At 46.2% G+C, this 26,622-nt stretch overlaps 1 protein-coding gene across 2 annotated transcripts; it reads left to right on the top strand.

Annotated features, from left to right (window-relative positions):
* The first annotated feature begins 12,143 nt into the window (after positions 1-12,143).
* On the top strand, positions 12,144-16,673 carry LOC147678034 (uncharacterized). Of its 2 annotated transcripts, none has more exons than XM_086945931.1 (2): positions 12,144-14,500; positions 16,518-16,673. In XM_086945931.1, the coding sequence occupies exon 1, from the start codon at positions 12,428-12,430 to the stop codon at positions 14,366-14,368; it is 1,941 nt and encodes a 646-aa protein (XP_086802057.1). In that variant the 5' UTR covers positions 12,144-12,427; the 3' UTR covers positions 14,369-14,500; positions 16,518-16,673. The 2 variants fall into 2 exon arrangements, with proteins under 2 accessions (XP_086802057.1, XP_086802058.1); XM_086945932.1 differs by lacking the exon at positions 16,518-16,673 and adding an exon at positions 15,354-15,970 and having other exon boundaries at positions 12,150-14,293.
* Positions 16,674-26,622: the final 9,949 nt, after the last annotated feature.

Genomic DNA, 26,622 nt, shown 5'->3' with positions numbered 1-26,622 from the left:
AGTGACATTGGAGGTGTGGCCTGCAATAGTTGACATGGAGGTCATCTCTAAAGATGTGTCAGTGGGGATTGGATCAGCAGTTGTGAAAGTTGAAGTTCTTTGTACCATGGTGACACTTGGGGTTGTCTCTGCAAGTGTAACAGAATGTGTAGTCTCTACAATATTGGGAGTTGGGTTTAGCACAGTGGCGGTGAAAGTAGTGGTTTGCTCCGCTGTAGTAAAAGGGACAGATGTCTTTTCAAATGCTGAGGTAGTCTCTGAACTAGTGACATAAGAAATTCCCTCTGCAGTAGAAAGAGAGAAGGTGGGCTCCAAACCCCTAATAGTTGATGTTCCTACTGTGGATGCAATGGTGCTGGTTGCATCTCCAGTTGTGAAGGTTGAGGATGTCTCTGCAGATGCCACAGTGAAAGACGTCTTTGCAGTTGTGTCGATGTGTGTTGATTCTGCAATACTAGCAGTTGGGATCCGCACAGTAGAACCAACAGTGGAAACCTTTTCAGTAGGAGTATTGGTTGAGGCAGGTTCTGGAACAGTGACACTGGAGGACTGCTCTGTACCACTAAAAGCTGAAGTGGTTTCTACATATGTAATACCTGAAGTTACCTTTTCAGAAGTGACAGTGGAGGATGTCACTGCTGAAGTGAAAGTTGAGGTCATTTGTACAGCAGTGATGTTAGAGGTTGCCTTTGCAGATGTGACAGTAGAGGTTGTTTCTTCAGTAGCGCTAGTGGACGTTGGCTCTATACTACTGACAGCTGATGTCTCTGCAGACGTGCTGAAGGAGGTTTGCACTGGGATGGTCATGGTTGAAACTGTTTGTGCGTTAGTGACAGTGGATGTTGGGTCTTCCGTAGTGGTTGTTGAGCCGGGCATTCCCGGAGTAAAAGTGGTTGAAGGTTTTAAGGTAGTCACAAATAAGGTTGTCTTTCCAATCGTGACAGTGGGCATGGTCATTGCAGGAGTGACTGCTGAGGATGTCACTGGAGCATTGATAGAGGAGGTTGGCTCTCTAGTAATTACAGAGGCTGTGGTCTCTGCAGGAGTAGCAACTGATGTTGGAACGGCAGAGGAGGTTGCCTCTGCAGTAGTGAAGGTGAAGGTCGGCTCCCTATCAGTAAAAGCTGACGTTCTGTCTGTAGACATAGGAGTGGAGGATGCCTCTAGGGTACTGACAATTGAGGTTGTCACTTCAGATTTGACAGTGAAGGTTGCCTCTGCAGTAGTACCCTTTGGACTTAACACAGCTGGTGTGACAGTGGATGTTGTTTGTTCTGAAAAAGGAGAAGAGGTTGTTTCTACAGTTATGAGAGTGGAGGTGGGCTCTGAACTAAGTACAGTAGATGCAATATTTGCTGTATTGAAAGTGGAAGTTGGTGGTTCACTATTGGGAGTTGATGCTTTCTCTGCAGTGCTTGTAGTCAGTGTTACCATTGCAGTGGTCAGAGTTGAGTTCAGGTCTGCACTAGGGACAGTAGAGGTTTTCTCTGTAATAGTGGCATGGGAGGTTGGCTCTCCACTAGTAATGGTTGGAATTGTCCCTATAGACGTGACAGTGGGAGTTGGTTGCTTAGTTGTGACAGCTGTGGTTGTTCCTGCAGCAGAGACAGTGGAGCTGAGTTTTGAACTAGTAATAGTGGTGGATAAATCAGCATTAGTGACATTGGAGGTTATCTTTGCAGTAGTAAATATTGACAATGGATCTATAGTGGAGGTTGTCAGTGCAACAGTGATGGGCGTGCTTTCTTCTACAACAGTGACTGCAGAGGTTAGCTCCATATTAGTGACGGGGGATGTTTTCACTGCAGTACGAGCAGAGATGGTTGTGTATGCGCTGGACAGGAATGAGGTTATCTCTGCAGATGTGACACTGGACGTTGCCACGGTCGTAGTGGCAGTTGACGTTGTTAGTGCAGTAGTGAGAGTCGATGTTGGCTCTATAGTTGGACTTAGTATACCAGAGGTGACAGTGGACATATCCTCTGCAGGAGTAACAAGGGATGTGGACTCTGCAACAGTGACATTGGAGGTGTGACCTGCAATAGTTGACATGGAGGTCATCTCTAAAGATGTGTCAGTGGGGGTTAGATCAGCAGTTGTGAAAGTTGAAGTTATTTGTACCATAGTGACACTTGGGGTTGTCTCTGCAGATGTAACGGAATGTGTAGTCTCTACAATATTGGGAGTTGGGTTTAGCACAGTAGAGGTGAAAGTAGTGGTTTGTTCCGCTGTTATAAAAGGGACAGGTGTCTTTTCAAATGTGAAGGTAGTCTCTAAACTAGTGACATAGGAAATTCCCTCTGCAGTAGAAAGAGAGAAGGTGGGCTCCAAACCACTAATAGTTGATGTTCCTACTGTGGATGCAATGGTGCTGGTTGCATCTCCAGTTGTGAAGGTTGAGGATGTCTCTGCAGATGCCACAGTGAAAGACGTCTTTGCAGTTGTGTCGATGTGTGTTGATTCTGCAGTACTAGCAGTTGGGATCAGCACAGTAGAACCAACAGTGGAAACCTTTTCAGTAGGAGTATTGGTTGAGGCAGCTTCTGGAACAGTGACCCTGGAGGTCTGCTCTGTACCACTAAAAGCGAAAGTTGTTTCTACATATGTAATACCTGAAGTTAACTTTTCAGAAGTGACAGTGGAGGATGTCACTGCTGAAGTGAAAGTTGAGGTCATTTGTACAGCAGTGATGTTAGAGGTTGCCTTTGCAGATGTGACAGTAGAGGTTGTTTCTTCAGTAGCGGAAGTGGACGTTGGCTCTATACTACTGACAGCTGATGTCTCTGCAGACGTGCTGAAGGAGGTTTGCACTGGGATAGTCATGGTTGAAACTGTTTGTGCGTTAGTGACAGTGGATGTTGGGTCTTCTGTAGTGGTTGTTGAGCCGGGCATTCCCGGAGTAAAAGTGGTTGAAGGTTCTAAGGTAGTCACAAATAAGGTTGTCTTTCCAAACGTGACAGTGGGCATGGTCATTGCAGGAGTGACTGCTGAGGATGTCACTGTAGCATGGATAGAGGAGGTTGGCTCTCTAGTAATTACAGTGGCTGTGGTCTCTGCAGGAGTAGCAACTGATGTTGGAACGGCAGAGGAGGTTGCCTCTGCAGTAGAGAAGGTGAAGGTCGGCTCCTTATCAGTAATAGCTGACGTTCTGTCTGTAGACATAGGAGTGGAGGATGCCTCTAGGGTACTGACAATTGAGGTTGTCACTTCAGATTTGACAGTGAAGGTTGTCTCTGCAGTAGTTTCCGTTGGACTTAACACAGCTGGTGTGACAGTGGATGTTGTTTGTTCTGAAAAAGGAGAAGAGGTTGTTTCTACAGTTATGAGAGTGGAGGTGGGCTCTGAACTAAGTACAGTAGATGCAATATTTGCTGTATTGAAAGTGGAAGTTGGTGGTTCACTATTGGGAGTTGATGCTTTCTCTGCAGTGCTTGTAGTTAGTGTTACCATTGCAGTGGTCAGAGTTGAGTTCAGCTCTGCACTAGGGACAGTAGAGGTTTTCTCTGTAATAGTGGCATGGGAGGTTGGCTCTCCACTAGTAATGGTTGGAATTGTCCCTATAGACATGACAGTGGGAGTTGGTTGCTTAGTTGTGACAGCTGTGGTTGTTCCTGCAGCAGAGACAGTGGAGCTGAGTTTTGAACTAGTAATAGTGGTGGATAAATCAGCATTAGTGACATTGGAGGTTATCTTTGCAGTAGTAAATATTGACAATGGCTCTATAGTGGATGTTGTCAGTGCAACAGTGATGGGCGTGCTTTCTTCTACAACAGTGACTGCAGAGGTTAGCTCCATATTAGTGACGGGGGATGTTTTCACTGCAGTACGAGCAGAGATGGTTGTGTATGCACTGGACAGGAATGAGGTTATCTCTGCAGATGTGACACTGGACGTTGCCTCTGTCGTAGTGGCAGTTGACGTTGTTAGTGCAGTTGTGAGAGTCGATGTTGGCTCTACAGTTGGACTTAGTATACCAGAGGTGACAGTGGAAATGACCTCTGCAGGAGTAACAAGGGATGTGGACCCTGCAACAGTGACATTGGAGGTGTGGCCTGCAATAGTTGACATGGAGGTCATCTCTAAAGATGTGTCAGTGGGGGTTGGATCAGCAGTTGTGAAAGTTGAAGTTATTTGTACCATAGTGACACTTGGGGTTGTCTCTGCAGATGTAACGGAATGTGTAGTCTCTACAATATTGGGAGTTGGGTTTAGCACAGTAGAGGTGAAAGTAGTGGTTTGTTCCGCTGTAGTAAAAGGGACAGGTGTCTTTTCAAATGTGGACGTACTCTCTGAACTAGTGACATAGGAAATTCCCTCTGCAGTAGAAAGAGAGAAGGTGGGCTCCAAACCACTAATAGTTGATGTTCCTACTGTGGATGCAATGGTGCTGGTTGCATCTCCAGTTGTGAAGGTTGAGGATGTCTCTGCAGATGCCACAGTGAAAGACGTCTTTGCAGTTGTGTCGATGTGTGTTGATTCTGCAGTACTAGCAGTTGGGATCAGCACAGTAGAACCAACAGTGGAAACCTTTTCAGTCGGAGTATTGGTTGAGGCAGGTTCTGGAACAGTGACCCTGGAGGTCTGCTCTGTACCACTAAACGCGAAAGTTGTTTCTACATATGTAATACCTGAAGTTAACTTTTCAAACGTGACAGTGGAGGATGTCACTGCTGAAGTGAAAGTTGAGGTCATTTGTACAGCAGTGATGTTAGAGGTTGCCTTTGCAGATGTGACAGTAGAGGTTGTTTCTTCAGTAGCGGAAGTGGACGTTGGCTCTATACTACTGACAGCTGATGTCTCTGCAGACGTGCTGAAGGAGGTTTGCACTGGGATAGTCATGGTTGAAACTGTTTGTGCGTTAGTGACAGTGGATGTTGGGTCTTCCGTAGTGGTTGTTGAGCCGGGCATTCCCGGAGTAAAAGTGGTTGAAGGTTCTAAGGTAGTCACAAATAAGGTTGTCTTTCCAAACGTGACAGTGGGCATGGTCATTGCAGGAGTGACTGCTGAGGATGTCACTTTAGCATTGATAGAGGAGGTTGGATCTCTAGTAATTACAGTGGCTGTGGTCTCTGCAGGAGTATCAACTGATGTTGGAACGGCAGAGGAGGTTGCCTCTGCAGTAGTGAAGGTGAAGGTCGGCTCCCTATCAGTAATAGCTGACGTTCTGGAGGATGCCTCTAGGGTACTGACAATTGAGGTTGTCACTTCAGATTTGACAGTGAAGGTTGTCTCTGCAGTAGTACCCGTTGGACTTAACACAGCAGGTGTGACAGTGGATGTTGTTTCTTCTGAAAAAGGAGAAGAGGTTGTTTCTACATTTATGAGAGTGGAGGTGGGCTCTGAACTAAGTACAGTAGATGCAATATTTGCTGTATTGAAAGTGGAAGTTGGTGGTACACTATTGGGAGTTGATGCTTTCTCTGCAGTGCTTGTAGTCAGTGTTACCATTGCAGTGGTCAGAGTTGAGTTCAGCTCTGCACTAGGGACAGTAAAAGTGTTCTCAGTAATAGTGGCATGGGAGATTGGCTCTCCACTAGTAATGGTAGGAATTGTCCCTATAGACGTGACAGTGGGAGTTGGTTGCTTAGTTGTGACAGCTGTGGTTGTTCCTGCAGCAGAGACAGTGGAGCTGAGTTTTGAACTAGTAATAGTGGTGGATAAATCAGCATTAGTGACATTGGAGGTTATCTTTGCAGTAGTAAATATTGACAATGGCTCTATAGTGGATTTTGTCAGTGCAACAGTGATGGGCGTGCTTTCTTCTACAACAGTGACTGCAGAGGTTAGCTCCATATTAGTGACGGGGGATGTTTTCACTGCAGTACGAGCAGAGATGGTTGTGTATGCGCTGGACAGGAATAAGGTTATCTCTGCAGATGTGACACTGGACGTTGCCTCTGTCATAGTGGCAGTTGACGTTGTTAGTGCAGTAGTGAGAGTCGATGTTGGCTCTACAGTTGGACTTAGTATACCAGAGGTGACAGTGGACATGACCTCTGCAGGAGTAACAAGGGATGTGGACCCTGCAACAGTGACATTGGAGGTGTGGCCTGCAATAGTTGACATGGAGGTCATCTCTAAAGATGTGTCAGTGGGGGTTGGATCAGCAGTTGTGAAAGTTGAAGTTATTTGTACCATAGTGACACTTGGGGTTGTCTCTGCAGATGTAACGGAATGTGTAGTCGCTACAATATTGGGAGTTGGGTTTAGCACAGCAGAGGTGAAAGTAGTGGTTTGTTCCGCTGTAGTAAAAGGGACAGGTGTCTTTTCAAATGTGGAGGTAGTCTCTGAACTAGTGACATAGGAAATTCCCTCTGCAGTAGAAAGAGAGAAGGTGGGCTCCAAACCACTAATAGTTGATGTTCCTACTGTGGATGCAATGGTGCTGGTTGCATCTCCAGTTGTGAAGGTTGAGGATGTCTCTGCAGATGACACAGTGAAAGACGTCTTTGCAGTTGTGTCGATGTGTGTTGATTCTGCAGTACTAGCAGTTGGGATCAGCACAGTAGAACCAACAGTGGAAACCTTTTCTGTAGGAGTATTGGTTGAGGCAGGTTCTGGAACAGTGACCCTGGAGGTCTGCTCTGTACCACTAAAAGCGGAAGTTGTTTCTTCATATGTAATACCTGAAGTTAACTTTTCAGAAGTGACAGTGGAGGATGTCACTGCTGAAGTGAAAGTTGAGGTCATTTGTACAGCAGTGATGTTAGAGGTTGCCTTTGCAGATGTGACAGTAGAGGTTGTTTCTTCAGTAGCGGAAGTGGACGTTGGCTCTATACTACTGACAGCTGATGTCTCTGCAGACGTGCTGAAGGAGGTTTGCACTGGGATAGTCATGGTTGAAACAGTTTGTGCGTTAGTGACAGTGGATGTAGGGTCTTCCGTAGTGGTCGTTGAGCCGGGCATTCCCGGAGTAAAAGTGGTTGAAGGTTCTAAGGTAGTCACAAATAAGGTTGTCTTTCCAAACGTGACAGAGGGCATGGTCATTGCAGGAGTGACTGCTGAGAATGTCACTGTAGCATTGATAGAGGAGGTTGGCTCTCTAGTAATTACAGAGGCTGTGGTCTCTGCAGGAGTAGCAACTGATGTTGGAACGGCAGAGGAGGTTGCCTCTGCAGTAGTGAAGGTGAAGGTCGGCTCCCTATCAGTAAAAGCTGACGTTCTGTCTGTAGACATAGGAGTGGAGGATGCCTCTAGGGTACTGTCAATTGAGGTTATCACTTCAGATTTGACAGTGAAGGTTGTCTCTGCAGTAGTACCCGTTGGACTTAACACAGCAGGTGTGACAGTGAATGTTGTTTGTTCTGAAAAAGGAGAAGAGGTTGTTTCTACAGTTATGAGAGTGGAGGTGGGCTCTGAACTAAGTACAGTGGATGCAATATTTGCTGTATTGAAAGTGGAAGTTGGTGGTTCACTATTGGGAGTTGATGCTTTCTCTGCAGTGCTTGTAGTCACTGTTACCATTACAGTGGTCAGAGTTGAGTTCAGCTCTGCACTAGGGACAGTAGAGGTTTTCTCTGTAATAGTGGCATGGGAGATTGGCTCTCCACTAGTAATGGTAGGAATTGTCCCTATAGACGTGACAGTGGGAGTTGGTTGCTTAGTTGTGACAGCTGTGGTTGTTCCTGCAGCAGAGACAGTGGAGCTGAGTTTTGAACTAGTAATAGTGGTGGATAAATCAGCATTAGTGACATTGGAGGTTATCTTTGCAGTAGTAAATATTGACAATGGCTCTATAGTGGAGGTTGTCAGTGCAACAGTGATGGGCGTGCTTTCTTCTACAACAGTGACTGCAGAGGTTAGCTCCATATTAGTGACGGGGGATGTTTTCACTGCAGTACGAGCAGAGATGGTTGTGTATGCGCTTGACAGGAATGAGGTTATCTCTGCAGATGTGACACTGGACGTTGCCTCTGTCGTAGTGGCAGTTGACGTTGTTAGTGCAGTAGTGAGAGTCGATGTTGGCTCTACAGTTGGACTTAGTATACCAGAGGTGACAGTGGACATGACCTCTGCAGGAGTAACAAGGGATGTGGACCCTGCAACAGTGACATTGGAGGTGTGGCCTGCAATAGTTGACATGGAGGTCATCTCTAAAGATGTGTCAGTGGGGGTTGGATCAGCAGTTGTGAAAGTTGAAGTTATTTGTACCATAGTGACACTTGGGGTTGTCTCTGCAGATGTAACGGAATGTGAAGTCTCTACAATATTGGGAGTTGGGTTTAGCACAGTAGAGGTGAAAGTAGTGGTTTGTTCTGCTGTAGTAAAAGGGACAGGTGTCTTTTCAAATGTGAAGGTAGTCTCTGAACTAGTGACATAGGAAATTCCCTCTGCAGTAAAAAGAGAGAAGGTGGGCTCCAAACCACTAATAGTTGATGTTCCTACTGTGGATGCAATGGTGCTGGTTGCATCTCCAGTTGTGAAGGTTGAGGATGTCTCTGCAGATGCCACAGTGAAAGTCGTCTTTGCAGTTGTGTCGATGTGTGTTGATTCTGCAGTACTAGCAGTTGGGATCAGCACAGTAGAACCAACAGTGGAAACCTTTTCTGTAGGAGTATTGGTTGAGGCTGGTTCTGGAACAGTGACCCTGGAGGTCTGCTCTGTACCACTAAAAGCGGCAGTTGTTTCTACATATGTAATACCTGAAGTTAACTTTTCAGAAGTGACAGTGGAGGATGTCACTGCTGAAGTGAAAGTTGAGGTCATTTGTACAGCAGTGATGTTAGAGGTTGCCTTTGCAGATGTGACAGTAGAGGTTGTTTCTTCAGTAGCGGAAGTGGACGTTGGCTCTATACTACTGACAGCTGATGTCTCTGCTGACGTGCTGAAGGAGGTTTGCACTGGGATAGTCATGGTTGAAACAGTTTGTGCGTTAGTGACAGTGGATGTTGGGTCTTCCGTAGTGGTCGTTGAGCCGGGCATTCCCGGAGTAAAAGTGGTTGAAGGTTCTAAGGTAGTCACAAATAAGGTTGTCTTTCCAAACGTGACAGAGGGCATGGTCATTGCAGGAGTGACTGCTGAGGATGTCACTGTAGCATTGATAGAGGAGGTTGGCTCTCTAGTAATTACAGAGGCTGTGGTCTCTGCAGGAGTAGCAACTGATGTTGGAACGGCAGAGGAGGTTGCCTCTGCAGTAGTGAAGGTAAAGGTCGGCTCCCTATCAGTAAAAGCTGACGTTCTGTCTGTAGACATAGGAGTGGAGGATGCCTCTAGGGTACTGACAATTGAGGTTGTCACTTCAGATTTGACAGTGAAGGTTGTCTCTGCAGTAGTACCCGTTGGACTTAACACAGCTGGTGTGACAGTGGATGTTGTTTGTTCTGAAAAAGGAGAAGAGGTTGTTTCTACAGTTATGAGAGTGGAGGTGGGCTCTGAACTAAGTACAGTAGATGCAATATTTGCTGTATTGAAAGTGGAAGTTGGTGGTTCACTATTGGGAGTTGATGCTTTCTCTGCAGTGCTTGTAGTCAGTGTTACCATTGCAGTGGTCAGAGTTGAGTTCAGCTCTGCACTAGGGACAGTAGAAGTTTTCTCTGTGATAGTGGCATGGGAGGTTGGCTCTCCACTAGTAATGGTTGGAATTGTCCCTATAGACCTGACAGTGGGAGTTGGTTGCTTAGTTGTGACAGCTGTGGTTGTTCCTGCAGCAGAGACAGTGGAGCTGAGTTTTGAACTAGTAATAGTGGTGGATAAATCAGCATTAGTGACATTGGAGGTTATCTTTGCAGTAGTAAATATTGACAATGGCTCTATAGTGGAGGTTGTCAGTGCAACAGTGATGGGCGTGCTTTCTTCTACAACAGTGACTGCAGAGGCTAGCTCCATATTAGTGACGGGGGATGTTTTCACTGCAGTACGAGCAGAGAAGGTTGTGTATGCGCTGGACAGGAATGAGATTATCTCTGCAGATGTGACACTGGACGTTGCCTCTGTCGTAGTGGTAGTTGACGTTGTTAGTGCAGTAGTGAGAGTCGATGTTGGCTCTACAGTTGGACTTAGTATACCAGAGGTGACAGTGGACATGACCTCTGCAGGAGTAACAAGGGATGTGGACCCTGCAACAGTGACATTGGAGATGTTGCCTGCAATAGTTGACATGGAGGTCATCTCTAAAGATGTGTCAGTGGGGGTTAGATCAGCAGTTGTGAAAGTTGAAGTTATTTGTACCATAGTGACACTTGGGGTTGTCTCTGCAGATGTAACGGAATGTGTAGTCTCTACAATATTGGGAGTTGGGTTTAGCACAGTAGAGGTGAAAGTAGTGGTTTGTTCCGCTGTTGTAAAAGGGACAGGTGTCTTTTCAAATGTGGAGGTAGTCTCTGAACTAGTGACATAGGAAATTCCCTCTGCAGTAGAAAGAGAGAAGGTGGGCTCCAAACCACTAATAGTTGATGTTCCTACTGTGGATGCAATGGTGCTGGTTGCATCTCCAGTTGTGAAGGTTGAGTATGTCTCTAGAGATGCCACAGTGAAAGACGTCTTTGCAGTTGTGTCGATGTGTGTTGATTCTGCAGTACTAGCAGTTGGGATCAGCACAGTAGAACCAATAGTGGAAACCTTTTCAGTAGGAGTATTGGTTGAGGCAGGTTCTGGAACAGTGACCCTGGAGGTCTGCTCTGTACCACTAAAAGCGGAAGTTGTTTCTACATATGTAATACCTGAAGTTAACTTTTCAGAAGTGACAGTGGAGGATGTCACTGCTGAAGTGAAAGTTGAGGTCATTTGTACAGCAGTGATGTTAGAGGTTGCCTTTGCAGATGTGACAGTAGAGGTTGTTTCTTCAGTAGCGGAAGTGGACGTTGGCTCTATACTACTGACAGCTGATGTCTCTGCAGACGTGCTGAAGGAGGTTTGCACTGGGATAGTCATGGTTGAAACAGTTTGTGCGTTAGTGACAGTGGATGTTGGGTCTTCCGTAGTGGTTGTTGAGCCGGGCATTCCCGGAGTAAAAGTGGTTGAAGGTTCTAAGGTAGTCACAAATAAGGTTGTATTTCCAAACGTGACAGTGGGCATGGTCATTGCAGGAGTGACTGCTGAGGATGTCACTGTAGCATTGATAGAGGAGGTTGGCTCTCTAGTAATTACAGTGGCTGTGGTCTCTGCAGGAGTAGCAACTGATGTTGGAACGGCAGAGGAGGTTGCCTTTGCAGTAGTGAAGGTGAAGGTCGGCTCCCTATCAGTAATAGCTGACGTTCTGTCTGTAGACATAGGAGTGGAGGATGCCTCTAGGGTATTGACAATTGAGGTTGTCACTTCAGATTTGACAGTGAAGGTTGTCTCTGCAGTAGTATCCGTTGGACTTAACACAGCTGGTGTGACAGTGGATGTTGTTTGTTCTGAAAAAGGAGAAGAGATTGTTTCTACAGTTATGAGAGTGGAGGTGGGCTCTGAACTAAGTACAGTAGATGCAATATTTGCTGTATTGAAAGTGGAAGTTGGTGGTTCACTATTGGGAGTTGATGCTTTCTCTGCAGTGCTTGTAGTCAGTGTTACCATTGCAGTGCCCAGAGTTGAGTTCAGCTCTGCACTAGGGACAGTAGAAGTTTTCTCTGTAATAGTGGCATGGGAGGTTGGCTCTCCACTAGTAATGGTTGGAATTGTCCCTATAGAAGTCACAGTGGGAGTTGGTTGCTTAGATGTGACAGCTGTGGTTGTTCCTGCAGTAGAGACAGTGGAGCTGAGTTTTGAACTAGTAATAGTGGTGGATAAATCAGCATTAGTCACATTGGAGGTTATCTTTGCAGTAGTAAATATTGACAATGGCTCTATAGTGGAGGTTGTCAGTGCAACAGTGATGGGCGTGCATTCTTCTACAACAGTGACTGCAGAGGTTAGCTCCATATTAGTGACGGGGGATGTTTTCACTGCAGTACGAGCAGAGATGGTTGTGTATGCGCTGGACAGGAATGAGGTTATCTCTGCAGATGTGACACTGGACGTTGCCTCTGTCGTAGTGTCAGTTGACGTTGTTAGTGCAGTAGTGAGAGTTGATGTTGGCTCTACAGTTGGACTTAGTATACCAGAGGTGACAGTGGACATGACCTCTGCAGGAGTAACAAGGGATGTGGACCCTGCAACAGTGACATTGGAGGTGTGGCCTGCAATAGTTGACATGGAGGTCATCTCTAAAGATGTGTCAGTGGGGGTTAGATCAGCAGTTGTGAAAGTTGAAGTTATTTGTACCATAGTGACATTTGGGGTTGTCTCTGCAGATGTAACGGAATGTGTAGTCTCTACAATATTGGGAGTTGGGTTTAGCACAGTAGGGGTGAAAGTAGTGGTTTGTTCCGCTGTTGTAAAAGGGACAGGTGTCTTTTCAAATGTGGAGGTAGTCTCTGAACTAGTGACATAGGAAATTCCCTCTGCAGTAGAAAGAGAGAAGGTGGGCTCCAAACCACTAATAGTTGATGTTCCTACTGTGGATGCAATGGTGCTGGTTGCATCTCCAGTTGTGAAGGTTGAGTATGTCTCTGCAGATGCCACAGTGAAAGACGTCTTTGCAGTTGTGTCGATGTGTGTTGATTCTTCAGTACTAGCAGTTGGGATCAGCACAGTAGAACCAACAGTGGAAACCTTTTCAGTAGGAGTATTGGTTGAGGCAGGTTCTGGAACAGTGACCCTGGAGGACTGCTCTGTACCACTAAAAGCGGAAGTTGTTTCTACATATGTAATACCTGAAGTTAACTTTTCAGAAGTGACAGTGGAGGATGTCACTGCTGAAGTGAAAGTTGAGGTCATTTGTACAGCAGTGATGTTAGAGGTTGCCTTTGCAGATGTGACAGTAGAGGTTGTTTCTTCAGTAGCGGAAGTGGACGTTGGCTCTATACTACTGACAGTTGATGTCTCTGCAGACGTGCTGAAGGAGGTTTGCACTGGGATAGTCATGGTTGAAACTGTTTGTGCGTTAGTGACAGTGGATGTTGGGTCTTCCGTAGTGGTTGTTGAGCCGGGAATTCCCGGAGTAAAAGTGGTTGAAGGTTCTAAGGTAGTCACAAATAAGGTTGTCTTTCCAAACGTGACAGTGGGCATGGTCATTGCAGGAGTGACTGCTGAGGATGTCACTGTAGCATTGATAGAGGAGGTTGGCTCTCTAGTAATTACAGAGGCTGTGGTCTCTGCAGGAGTAGCAACTGATGTTGGAACGGCCGAGGAGGTTGCCTCTGCAGTACTGAAGGTGAAGGTCGGCTCCCTATCAGTAAAAGCTGACGTTCTGTCTGTAGACATAGGAGTGGAGGATGCCTCTAGGGTACTGGCAATTGAGGTTGTCACTTCAGATTTGACACTGAAGGTTGTCTCTGCAGTAGTACCCGTTGGACTTAACACAGCTGGTGTGACAGTGGATGTTGTTTGTTCTGAAAAAGGAGAAGAGGTTGTTTCTACAGTTATGAGAGTGGAGGTGGGCTCTGAACTATGTACAGTAGATGCATTATTTGCTGTATTGAAAGTGGAAGTTGGTGGTTCACTATTGGGAGTTGATGCTTTCTCTGCAGTGCTTGTAGTCAGTGTTACCATTGCAGTGGTCAGAGTTGAGTTCAGCTCTGCACTAGGGACAGTAGAAGTTTTCTCTGTAATAGTGGCATGGGAGGTTGGCTCTCCACTAGTAATGGTTGGAATTGTCCCTATAGACGTGACAGTGGGAGTTGGTTGCTTAGTTGTGACAGCTGTGGTTGTTCCTGCAGCAGAGACAGTGGAGCTGAGTTTTGAACTAGTAATAGTGGTGGATAAATCAGCATTAGTGACATTGGAGGTTATCTTTGCAGTAGTAAATATTGACAATGGCTCTATAGTGGAGGTTGTCAGTGCAACAGTGATGGGCGTGCTTTCTTCTACAACAGTGACTGCAGAGGTTAGCTCCATATTAGTGACGGGGGAGGTTTTCACTGCAGTACGAGCAGAGATGGTTGTGTATGAGCTGGACAGGAATGAGGTTATCTCTGCAGATGTGACACTGGACGTTGCCTCTGTCGTAGTGGCAGTTGACGTTGTTAGTGCAGTTGTGAGAGTCGATGTTGGCTCTACAGTTGGACTTAGTATACCAGAGGTGACAGTGGACATGACCTCTGCAGGAGTAACAAGGGATGTGGACCCTGCAACAGTGACATTGGAGGTGTGGCCTGCAATAGTTGACATGGAGGTCATCCCTAAAGATGTGTCAGTGGGGGTTGGATCAGCAGTTGTGAAAGTTGAAGTTATTTGTACCATAGTGACACTTGGGGTTGTCTCTGCAGATGTAACGGAATGTGTAGTCTCTACAATATTGGGAGTTGGGTTTAGCACAGTAGAGGTGAAAGTAGTGGTTTGTTCCGCTGTAGTAAAAGGGACAGGTGTCTTTTCAAATGTGGAGGTAGTCTCTGAACTAGTGACATAGGAAATTCCCTCTGCAGTAGAAAGAGAGAAGGTGGGCTCCAAACCACTAATAGTTGATGTTCCTACTGTAGATGCAATGGTGCTGGTTGCATCTCCAGTTGTGAAGGTTGAGGATGTCTCTGCAGATGCCACAGTGAAAGGCGTCTTTGCAGTTGTGTCGATGTGTGTTGATTCTGCAGTACTAGCAGTTGGGATCAGCACAGTAGAACCAACAGTGGAAACATTTTCAGTCGGAGTATTGGTTGAGGCAGGTTCTGGAACAGTGGCCCTGGAGGTCTGCTCTGTACCACTGAACGCGAAAGTTGTTTCTACATATGTAATACCTGAAGTTAACTTTTCAGAAGTGACAGTGGAGGATGTCACTGCTGAAGTGAAAGTTGAGGTCATTTGTACAGCAGTGATGTTAGAGGTTGCCTTTGCAGATGTGACAGTAGAGGTTGTTTCTTCAGTAGCGGAAGTGGACGTTGGCTCTATACTACTGACAGCTGATGTCTCTGCAGACGTGCTGAAGGAGGTTTGCACTGGGATAGTCATGGTTGAAATTGTTTGTGCGTTAGTGACAGTGGATGTTGGGTCTTCCGTAGTGGTCGTTGAGCCGGGCATTCCCGAAGTAAAAGTGGTTGAAGGTTCTAAGGTAGTCACAAATAAGGTTGTCTTTCCAAACGTGACAGTGGGCATGGTCATTGCAGGAGTGACTGCTGAGGATGTCACTGTAGCATTGATAGAGGAGGTTGGCTCTCTAGTAATTACAGTGGCTGTGGTCTCTGCAGGAGTAGCAACTGATGTTGGAACGGCAGAGGAGGTTGCCTTTGCAGTAGTGAAGGTGAAGGTCGGCTCCCTATCAGTAATAGCTGACGTTCTGTCTGTAGACATAGGAGTGGAGGATGCCTCTAGGGTATTGACAATTGAGGTTGTCACTTCAGATTTGACAGTGAAGGTTGTCTCTGCAGTAGTATCCGTTGGACTTAACACAGCTGGTGTGACAGTGGATGTTGTTTGTTCTGAAAAAGGAGAAGAGGTTGTTTCTACAGTTATGAGAGTGGAGGTGGGCTCTGAACTAAGTACAGTAGATGCAATATTTGCTGTATTGAAAGTGGAAGTTGGTGGTTCACTATTGGGAGTTGATGCTTTCTCTCCAGTGCTTGTAGTCAGTGTTACCATTACAGTGGTCAGAGTTGAGTTCAGCTCTGCACTAGGGACAGTAGAGGTTTTCTCTGTAATAGTGGCATGGGAGGTTGGCTCTCCACTGGTAATGGTTGGAATTGTCCCTATAGACATGACAGTGGGAGTTGGTTGCTTAGTTGTGACAGCTGTGGTTATTCCTGCAGCAGAGACAGTGGAGCTGAGTTTTGAACTAGTAATAGTGGTGGATAAATCAGCATTAGTGACATTGGAGGTTATCTTTGCAGTAGTAAATATTGACAATGGCTCTATAGTGGAGGTTGTCAGTGCAACAGTGATGGGCGTGCTTTCTTCTACAACAGTGACTGCAGAGGTTAGCTCCATATTAGTGACGGGGGATGTTTTCACTGCAGTACGAGCAGAGATGGTTGTGTATGAGCTGGACAGGAATGAGGTTATCTCTGCAGATGTGACACTGGACGTTGCCTCTGTCGTAGTGGCAGTTGACGTTGTTAGTGCAGTTGTGAGAGTCGATGTTGGCTCTACAGTTGGACTTAGTATACCAGAGGTGACAGTGGACATGACCTCTGCAGGAGTAACAAGGGATGTGGACCCTGCAACAGTGACATTGGAGGTGTGGCCTGCAATAGTTGACATGGAGGTCATCCCTAAAGATGTGTCAGTGGGGGTTGGATCAGCAGTTGTGAAAGTTGAAGTTATTTGTACCATAGTGACACTTGGGGTTGTCTCTGCAGATGTAACGGAATGTGTAGTCTCTACAATATTGGCAGTTGGGTTTAGCACAGTAGAGGTGAAAGTAGTGGTTTGTTCCGCTGTAGTAAAAGGGACAGGTGTCTTTTCAAATGTGGAGGTAGTCTCTGAACTAGTGACATAGGAAATTCCCTCTGCAGTAGAAAGAGAGAAGGTGGGCTCCAAACCACTAATAGTTGATCTTCCTACTGTAGATGCAATGGTGCTGGTTGCATCTCCAGTTGTGAAGGTTGAGGATGTCTCTGCAGATGCCACAGTGAAAGACGTCTTTGCAGTTGTGTCGATGTGTGTTGATTCTGCAGTACTAGCAGTTGGGATCAGCACAGTAGAACCAACAGTGGAAACCTTTTCAGTCGGAGTATTGGTTGAGGCAGGTTCTGGAACAGTGACCCTGGAGGTCTGCTCTGTACCACTAAACGCGAAAGTTGTTTCTACATATGTAATACCTGAAGTTAACTTTTCAGAAGTGACAGTGGAGGATGTCACTGCTGAAGTGAAAGTTGAGGTCATTTGTACAGCAGTGATGTTAGAGGTTGCCTTTGCAGATGTGACAGTAGAGGTTGTTTCTTCAGTAGCGGAAGTGGACGTTGGCTCTATACTACTGACAGCTGATGTCTCTGCAGACGTGCTGAAGGAGGTTTGCACTGGGATAGTCATGGTTGAAATTATTTGTGCGTTGAAGACAGTGGATGTTGGGTCTTCCGTAGTGGTCGTTGAGCCGGGCATTCCCGAAGTAAAAGTGGTTGAAGGTTCTAAGGTAGTCACAAATAAGGTTGTCTTTCCAAACGTGACAGTGGGCATGGTCATTGCAGGAGTGACTGCTGAGGATGTCACTGTAGCTTTGATAGAGGAGGTTGGCTCTCTAGTAATTACAGAGGCTGTGGTCTCTGCAGGAGTAGCAACTGATGTTGGAATGGCAGAGGAGGTTGCCTCTGCAGTAGTGAAGGTGAAGGTCGGCTCCCTATCAGTAAAAGCTGACGTTCTGTCTGTAGACATAGGAGTGGAGGATGCCTCTAGGGTACTGACAATTGAGGTTGTCACTTCAGATTTGACAGTGAAGGTTATCTCTGCAGTAGTACCCGTTGGACTTAACACAGCTGGTGTGACAGTGGATGTTGTTTGTTCTGAAAAAGGAGAAGAGGTTGTTTCTACAGTTATGAGAGTGGAGGTGGGCTCTGAACTAAGTACAGTAGATGCAATATTTGCTGTATTGAAAGTGGAAGTTGGTGGTTCACTATTGGGAGTTGATGCTTTCTCTCCAGTGCTTGTAGTCAGTGTTACCATTGCAGTGGTCAGAGTTGAGTTCAGCTCTGCACTAGGGACAGTAGAAGTTTTCTCTGTAATAGTGGCATGGGAGGTTGGCTCTCCACTAGTAATGGTTGGAATTGTCCCTATAGACGTGAGAGTGGGAGTTGGTTGCTTAGTTGTGACAGCTGTGGTTGTTCCTGCAGCAGAGACAGTGGCGCTGAGTTTTGAACTAGTAATAGTGGTGGATAAATCAGCATTAGTGACATTGGAGGTTATCTTTGCAGTAGTAAATATTGACAATGGCTCTATAGTGGAGGTTGTCAGTGCAACAGTGATGGGCGTGCTTTCTTCTACAACAGTGACTGCAGAGGTTAGCTCCATATTAGTGACGGGGGATGTTTTCACTGCAGTACGAGCAGAGATGGTTGTGTATGCGCTGGACAGGAATGAGGTTATCTCTGCAGATGTAACACTGGACGTTGCCTCTGTCGTAGTGGCAGTTGACGTTGTTAGTGCAGTAGTGAGAGTCGATTTTGGCTCTACAGTTGGACTTAGTATACCAGAGGTGACAGTGGACATGACCTCTGCAGGAGTAACAAGGGATGTGGACCCTGCAACAGTGACATTAGAGGTGTGGCCTGCAATAGTTGACATGGAGGTCATCTCTAAAGATGTGTCCGTGGGGGTTAGATCAGCAGTTGTGAAAGTTGAAGTTATTGGTACCATAGTGACACTTGGGGTTGTCTCTGCAGATGTAACGGAATGTGTAGTCTCTACAATATTGGGAGTTGGGTTTAGCACAGTAGAGGTGAAAGTAGTGGTTTGTTCCGCTGTTGTAAAAGGGACAGGTGTCTTTTCAAATGTGGAGGTAGTCTCTGAACTAGTGACATAGGAAATTCCCTCTGCAGTAGAAAGAGAGAAGGTGGGCTCCAAACCACTAATAGTTGATGTTCCTACTGTGGATGCAATGGTGCTGGTTGCATCTCCAGTTGTGAAGGTTGAGTATGTCTCTAGAGATGCCACAGTGAAAGACGTCTTTGCAGTTGTGTCGATGTGTGTTGATTCTGCAGTACTAGCAGTTGGGATCAGCACAGTAGAACCAATAGTGGAAACCTTGTCAGTAGGAGTATTGGTTGAGGCAGGTTCTGGAACAGTGACCCTGGAGGTCTGCTCTGTACCACTAAAAGCGGAAGTTGTTTCTACATATGTAATACCTGAAGTTAACTTTTCAGAAGTGACAGTGGAGGATGTCACTGCTGAAGTGAAAGTTGAGGTCATTTGTACAGCAGTGATGTTAGAGGTTGCCTTTGCAGATGTGACAGTAGAGGTTGTTTCTTCAGTAGCGGAAGTGGACGTTGGCTCTATACTACTGACAGCTGATGTCTCTGCAGACGTGCTGAAGGAGGTTTGCACTGGGATAGTCATGGTTGAAACAGTTTGTGCGTTAGTGACAGTGGATGTTGGGTCTTCCGTAGTGGTTGTTGAGCCGGGCATTCCCGGAGTAAAAGTGGTTGAAGGTTCTAAGGTAGTCACAAATAAGGTTGTATTTCCAAACGTGACAGTGGGCATGGTCATTGCAGGAGTGACTGCTGAGGATGTCACTGTAGCATTGATAGAGGAGGTTGGCTCTCTAGTAATTACAGTGGCTGTGGTCTCTGCAGGAGTAGCAACTGATGTTGGAACGGCAGAGGAGGTTGCCTTTGCAGTAGTGAAGGTGAAGGTCGGCTCCCTATCAGTAATAGCTGACGTTCTGTCTGTAGACATAGGAGTGGAGGATGCCTCTAGGGTATTGACAATTGAGGTTGTCACTTCAGATTTGACAGTGAAGGTTGTCTCTGCAGTAGTATCCGTTGGACTTAACACAGCTGGTGTGACAGTGGATGTTGTTTGTTCTGAAAAAGGAGAAGAGATTGTTTCTACAGTTATGAGAGTGGAGGTGGGCTCTGAACTAAGTACAGTAGATGCAATATTTGCTGTATTGAAAGTGGAAGTTGGTGGTTCACTATTGGGAGTTGATGCTTTCTCTGCAGTGCTTGTAGTCAGTGTTACCATTGCAGTGGCCAGAGTTGAGTTCAGCTCTGCACTAGGGACAGTAGAAGTTTTCTCTGTAATAGTGGCATGGGAGGTTGGCTCTCCACTAGTAATGGTTGGAATTGTCCCTATAGAAGTCACAGTGGGAGTTGGTTGCTTAGATGTGACAGCTGTGGTTGTTCCTGCAGCAGAGACAGTGGAGCTGAGTTTTGAACTAGTAATAGTGGTGGATAAATCAGCATTAGTCACATTGGAGGTTATCTTTGCAGTAGTAAATATTGACAATGGCTCTATAGTGGAGGTTGTCAGTGCAACAGTGATGGGCGTGCTTTCTTCTACAACAGTGACTGCAGAGGTTAGCTCCATATTAGTGACGGGGGATGTTTTCACTGCAGTACGAGCAGAGATGGTTGTGTATGCGCTGGACAGGAATGAGGTTATCTCTGCAGATGTGACACTGGACGTTGCCTCTGTCGTAGTGTCAGTTGACGTTGTTAGTGCAGTAGTGAGAGTTGATGTTGGCTCTACAGTTGGACTTAGTATACCAGAGGTGACAGTGGACATGACCTCTGCAGGAGTAACAAGGGATGTGGACCCTGCAACAGTGACATTGGAGGTGTGGCCTGCAATAGTTGACATGGAGGTCATCTCTAAAGATGTGTCAGTGGGGGTTAGATCAGCAGTTGTGAAAGTTGAAGTTATTTGTACCATAGTGACATTTGGGGTTGTCTCTGCAGATGTAACGGAATGTGTAGTCTCTACAATATTGGGAGTTGGGTTTAGCACAGTAGGGGTGAAAGTAGTGGTTTGTTCCGCTGTTGTAAAAGGGACAGGTGTCTTTTCAAATGTGGAGGTAGTCTCTGAACTAGTGACATAGGAAATTCCCTCTGCAGTAGAAAGAGAGAAGGTGGGCTCCAAACCACTAATAGTTGATGTTCCTACTGTGGATGCAATGGTGCTGGTTGCATCTCCAGTTGTGAAGGTTGAGTATGTCTCTGCAGATGCCACAGTGAAAGACGTCTTTGCAGTTGTGTCGATGTGTGTTGATTCTTCAGTACTAGCAGTTGGGATCAGCACAGTAGAACCAACAGTGGAAACCTTTTCAGTAGGAGTATTGGTTGAGGCAGGTTCTGGAACAGTGACCCTGGAGGTCTGCTCTGTACCACTAAAAGCGGAAGTTGTTTCTACATATGTAATACCTGAAGTTAACTTTTCAGAAGTGACAGTGGAGGATGTCACTGCTGAAGTGAAAGTTGAGGTCATTTGTACAGCAGTGATGTTAGAGGTTGCCTTTGCAGATGTGACAGTAGAGGTTGTTTCTTCAGTAGCGGAAGTGGACGTTGGCTCTATACTACTGACAGTTGATGTCTCTGCAGACGTGCTGAAGGAGGTTTGCACTGGGATAGTCATGGTTGAAACTGTTTGTGCGTTAGTGACAGTGGATGTTGGGTCTTCCGTAGTGGTTGTTGAGCCGGGAATTCCCGGAGTAAAAGTGGTTGAAGGTTCTAAGGTAGTCACAAATAAGGTTGTCTTTCCAAACGTGACAGTGGGCATGGTCATTGCAGGAGTGACTGCTGAGGATGTCACTGTAGCATTGATAGAGGAGGTTGGCTCTCTAGTAATTACAGAGGCTGTGGTCTCTGCAGGAGTAGCAACTGATGTTGGAACGGCCAAGGAGGTTGCCTCTGCAGTACTGAAGGTGAAGGTCGGCTCCCTATCAGTAAAAGCTGACGTTCTGTCTGTAGACATAGGAGTGGAGGATGCCTCTAGGGTACTGACAATTGAGGTTGTCACTTCAGATTTGACACTGAAGGTTGTCTCTGCAGTAGTACCCGTTGGACTTAACACAGCTGGTGTGACAGTGGATGTTGTTTGTTCTGAAAAAGGAGAAGAGGTTGTTTCTACAGTTATGAGAGTGGAGGTGGGCTCTGAACTATGTTCAGTAGATGCATTATTTGCTGTATTGAAAGTGGAAGTTGGTGGTTCACTATTGGGAGTTGATGCTTTCTCTGCAGTGCTTGTAGTCAGTGTTACCATTGCAGTGGTCAGAGTTGAGTTCAGCTCTGCACTAGGGACAGTAGAAGTTTTCTCTGTAATAGTGGCATGGGAGGTTGGCTCTCCACTAGTAATGGTTGGAATTGTCCCTATAGACGTGACAGTGGGAGTTGGTTGCTTAGTTGTGACAGCTGTGGTTGTTCCTGCAGCAGAGACAGTGGAGCTGAGTTTTGAACTAGTAATAGTGGTGGATAAATCAGCATTAGTGACATTGGAGGTTATCTTTGCAGTAGTAAATATTGACAATGGCTCTATAGTGGAGGTTGTCAGTGCAACAGTGATGGGCGTGCTTTCTTCTACAACAGTGACTGCAGAGGTTAGCTCCATATTAGTGACGGGGGAGGTTTTCACTGCAGTACGAGCAGAGATGGTTGTGTATGAGCTGGACAGGAATGAGGTTATCTCTGCAGATGTGACACTGGACGTTGCCTCTGTCGTAGTGGCAGTTGACGTTGTTAGTGCAGTTGTGAGAGTCGATGTTGGCTCTACAGTTGGACTTAGTATACCAGAGGTGACAGTGGACATGACCTCTGCAGGAGTAACAAGGGATGTGGACCCTGCAACAGTGACATTGGAGGTGTGGCCTGCAATAGTTGACATGGAGGTCATCCCTAAAGATGTGTCAGTGGGGGTTGGATCAGCAGTTGTGAAAGTTGAAGTTATTTGTACCATAGTGACACTTGGGGTTGTCTCTGCAGATGTAACGGAATGTGTAGTCTCTACAATATTGGGAGTTGGGTTTAGCACAGTAGAGGTGAAAGTAGTGGTTTGTTCCGCTGTAGTAAAAGGGACAGGTGTCTTTTCAAATGTGGAGGTAGTCTCTGAACTAGTGACATAGGAAATTCCCTCTGCAGTAGAAAGAGAGAAGGTGGGCTCCAAACCACTAATAGTTGATGTTCCTACTGTAGATGCAATGGTGCTGGTTGCATCTCCAGTTGTGAAGGTTGAGGATGTCTCTGCAGATGCCACAGTGAAAGGCGTCTTTGCAGTTGTGTCGATGTGTGTTGATTCTGCAGTACTAGCAGTTGGGATCAGCACAGTAGAACCAACAGTGGAAACATTTTCAGTCGGAGTATTGGTTGAGGCAGGTTCTGGAACAGTGGCCCTGGAGGTCTGCTCTGTACCACTGAACGCGAAAGTTGTTTCTACATATGTAATACCTGAAGTTAACTTTTCAGAAGTGACAGTGGAGGATGTCACTGCTGAAGTGAAAGTTGAGGTCATTTGTACAGCAGTGATGTTAGAGGTTGCCTTTGCAGATGTGACAGTAGAGGCTGTTTCTTCAGTAGCGGAAGTGGACGTTGGCTCTATACTACTGACAGCTGATGTCTCTGCAGACATGCTGAAGGAGGTTTGCACTGGGATAGTCATGGTTGAAATTGTTTGTGCGTTAGTGACAGTGGATGTTGGGTCTTCCGTAGTGGTCGTTGAGCCGGGCATTCCCGAAGTAAAAGTGGTTGAAGGTTCTAAGGTAGTCACAAATAAGGTTGTCTTTCCAAACGTGACAGTGGGCATGGTCATTGCAGGAGTGACTGCTGAGGATGTCACTGTAGCATTGATAGAGGAGGTTGGCTCTCTAGTAATTACAGTGGCTGTGGTCTCTGCAGGAGTAGCAACTGATGTTGGAATGGCAGAGGAGGTTGCCTTTGCAGTAGTGAAGGTGAAGGTCGGCTCCCTATCAGTAATAGCTGACGTTCTGTCTGTAGACATAGGAGTGGAGGATGCCTCTAGGGTATTGACAATTGAGGTTGTCACTTCAGATTTGACAGTGAAGGTTGTCTCTGCAGTAGTATCCGTTGGACTTAACACAGCTGGTGTGACAGTGGATGTTGTTTGTTCTGAAAAAGGAGAAGAGATTGTTTCTACAGTTATGAGAGTGGAGGTGGGCTCTGAACTAAGTACAGTAGATGCAATATTTGCTGTATTGAAAGTGGAAGTTGGTGGTTCACTATTGGGAGTTGATGCTTTCTCTGCAGTGCTTGTAGTCAGTGTTACCATTGCAGTGGCCAGAGTTGAGTTCAGCTCTGCACTAGGGACAGTAGAAGTTTTCTCTGTAATAGTGGCATGGGAGGTTGGCTCTCCACTAGTAATGGTTGGAATTGTCCCTATAGAAGTCACAGTGGGAGTTGGTTGCTTAGATGTGACAGCTGTGGTTGTTCCTGCAGCAGAGACAGTGGAGCTGAGTTTTGAACTAGTAATAGTGGTGGATAAATCAGCATTAGTCACATTGGAGGTTATCTTTGCAGTAGTAAATATTGACAATGGCTCTATAGTGGAGGTTGTCAGTGCAACAGTGATGGGCGTGCTTTCTTCTACAACAGTGACTGCAGAGGTTAGCTCCATATTAGTGACGGGGGATGTTTTCACTGCAGTACGAGCAGAGATGGTTGTGTATGCGCTGGACAGGAATGAGGTTATCTCTGCAGATGTGACACTGGACGTTGCCTCTGTCGTAGTGTCAGTTGACGTTGTTAGTGCAGTAGTGAGAGTTGATGTTGGCTCTACAGTTGGACTTAGTATACCAGAGGTGACAGTGGACATGACCTCTGCAGGAGTAACAAGGGATGTGGACCCTGCAACAGTGACATTGGAGGTGTGGCCTGCAATAGTTGACATGGAGGTCATCTCTAAAGATGTGTCAGTGGGGGTTAGATCAGCAGTTGTGAAAGTTGAAGTTATTTGTACCATAGTGACATTTGGGGTTGTCTCTGCAGATGTAACGGAATGTGTAGTCTCTACAATATTGGGAGTTGGGTTTAGCACAGTAGGGGTGAAAGTAGTGGTTTGTTCCGCTGTTGTAAAAGGGACAGGTGTCTTTTCAAATGTGGAGGTAGTCTCTGAACTAGTGACATAGGAAATTCCCTCTGCAGTAGAAAGAGAGAAGGTGGGCTCCAAACCACTAATAGTTGATGTTCCTACTGTGGATGCAATGGTGCTGGTTGCATCTCCAGTTGTGAAGGTTGAGTATGTCTCTGCAGATGCCACAGTGAAAGACGTCTTTGCAGTTGTGTCGATGTGTGTTGATTCTTCAGTACTAGCAGTTGGGATCAGCACAGTAGAACCAACAGTGGAAACCTTTTCAGTAGGAGTATTGGTTGAGGCAGGTTCTGGAACAGTGACCCTGGAGGTCTGCTCTGTACCACTAAAAGCGGAAGTTGTTTCTACATATGTAATACCTGAAGTTAACTTTTCAGAAGTGACAGTGGAGGATGTCACTGCTGAAGTGAAAGTTGAGGTCATTTGTACAGCAGTGATGTTAGAGGTTGCCTTTGCAGATGTGACAGTAGAGGTTGTTTCTTCAGTAGCGGAAGTGGACGTTGGCTCTATACTACTGACAGTTGATGTCTCTGCAGACGTGCTGAAGGAGGTTTGCACTGGGATAGTCATGGTTGAAACTGTTTGTGCGTTAGTGACAGTGGATGTTGGGTCTTCCGTAGTGGTTGTTGAGCCGGGAATTCCCGGAGTAAAAGTGGTTGAAGGTTCTAAGGTAGTCACAAATAAGGTTGTCTTTCCAAACGTGACAGTGGGCATGGTCAGTGCAGGAGTGACTGCTGAGGATGTCACTGTAGCATTGATAGAGGAGGTTGGCTCTCTAGTAATTACAGAGGCTGTGGTCTCTGCAGGAGTAGCAACTGATGTTGGAACGGCCAAGGAGGTTGCCTCTGCAGTACTGAAGGTGAAGGTCGGCTCCCTATCAGTAAAAGCTGACGTTCTGTCTGTAGACATAGGAGTGGAGGATGCCTCTAGGGTACTGACAATTGAGGTTGTCACTTCAGATTTGACACTGAAGGTTGTCTCTGCAGTAGTACCCGTTGGACTTAACACAGCTGGTGTGACAGTGGATGTTGTTTGTTCTGAAAAAGGAGAAGAGGTTGTTTCTACAGTTATGAGAGTGGAGGTGGGCTCTGAACTATGTTCAGTAGATGCATTATTTGCTGTATTGAAAGTGGAAGTTGGTGGTTCACTATTGGGAGTTGATGCTTTCTCTGCAGTGCTTGTAGTCAGTGTTACCATTGCAGTGGTCAGAGTTGAGTTCAGCTCTGCACTAGGGACAGTAGAAGTTTTCTCTGTAATAGTGGCATGGGAGGTTGGCTCTCCACTAGTAATGGTTGGAATTGTCCCTATAGACGTGACAGTGGGAGTTGGTTGCTTAGTTGTGACAGCTGTGGTTGTTCCTGCAGCAGAGACAGTGGAGCTGAGTTTTGAACTAGTAATAGTGGTGGATAAATCAGCATTAGTGACATTGGAGGTTATCTTTGCAGTAGTAAATATTGACAATGGCTCTATAGTGGAGGTTGTCAGTGCAACAGTGATGGGCGTGCTTTCTTCTACAACAGTGACTGCAGAGGTTAGCTCCATATTAGTGACGGGGGAGGTTTTCACTGCAGTACGAGCAGAGATGGTTGTGTATGAGCTGGACAGGAATGAGGTTATCTCTGCAGATGTGACACTGGACGTTGCCTCTGTCGTAGTGGCAGTTGACGTTGTTAGTGCAGTTGTGAGAGTCGATGTTGGCTCTACAGTTGGACTTAGTATACCAGAGGTGACAGTGGACATGACCTCTGCAGGAGTAACAAGGGATGTGGACCCTGCAACAGTGACATTGGAGGTGTGGCCTGCAATAGTTGACATGGAGGTCATCCCTAAAGATGTGTCAGTGGGGGTTGGATCAGCAGTTGTGAAAGTTGAAGTTATTTGTACCATAGTGACACTTGGGGTTGTCTCTGCAGATGTAACGGAATGTGTAGTCTCTACAATATTGGGAGTTGGGTTTAGCACAGTAGAGGTGAAAGTAGTGGTTTGTTCCGCTGTAGTAAAAGGGACAGGTGTCTTTTCAAATGTGGAGGTAGTCTCTGAACTAGTGACATAGGAAATTCCCTCTGCAGTAGAAAGAGAGAAGGTGGGCTCCAAACCACTAATAGTTGATGTTCCTACTGTAGATGCAATGGTGCTGGTTGCATCTCCAGTTGTGAAGGTTGAGGATGTCTCTGCAGATGCCACAGTGAAAGGCGTCTTTGCAGTTGTGTC

Source organism: Lissotriton vulgaris, chromosome 12 (assembly GCF_964263255.1).
Source record: "Lissotriton vulgaris chromosome 12, aLisVul1.2, whole genome shotgun sequence".
NCBI classification, from domain to species: Eukaryota; Metazoa; Chordata; class Amphibia; order Caudata; family Salamandridae; genus Lissotriton; species Lissotriton vulgaris.
The sequence above is the reverse complement of the archived record's forward strand: the minus strand, read 5'-3'. Positions and strand labels throughout refer to the sequence as shown.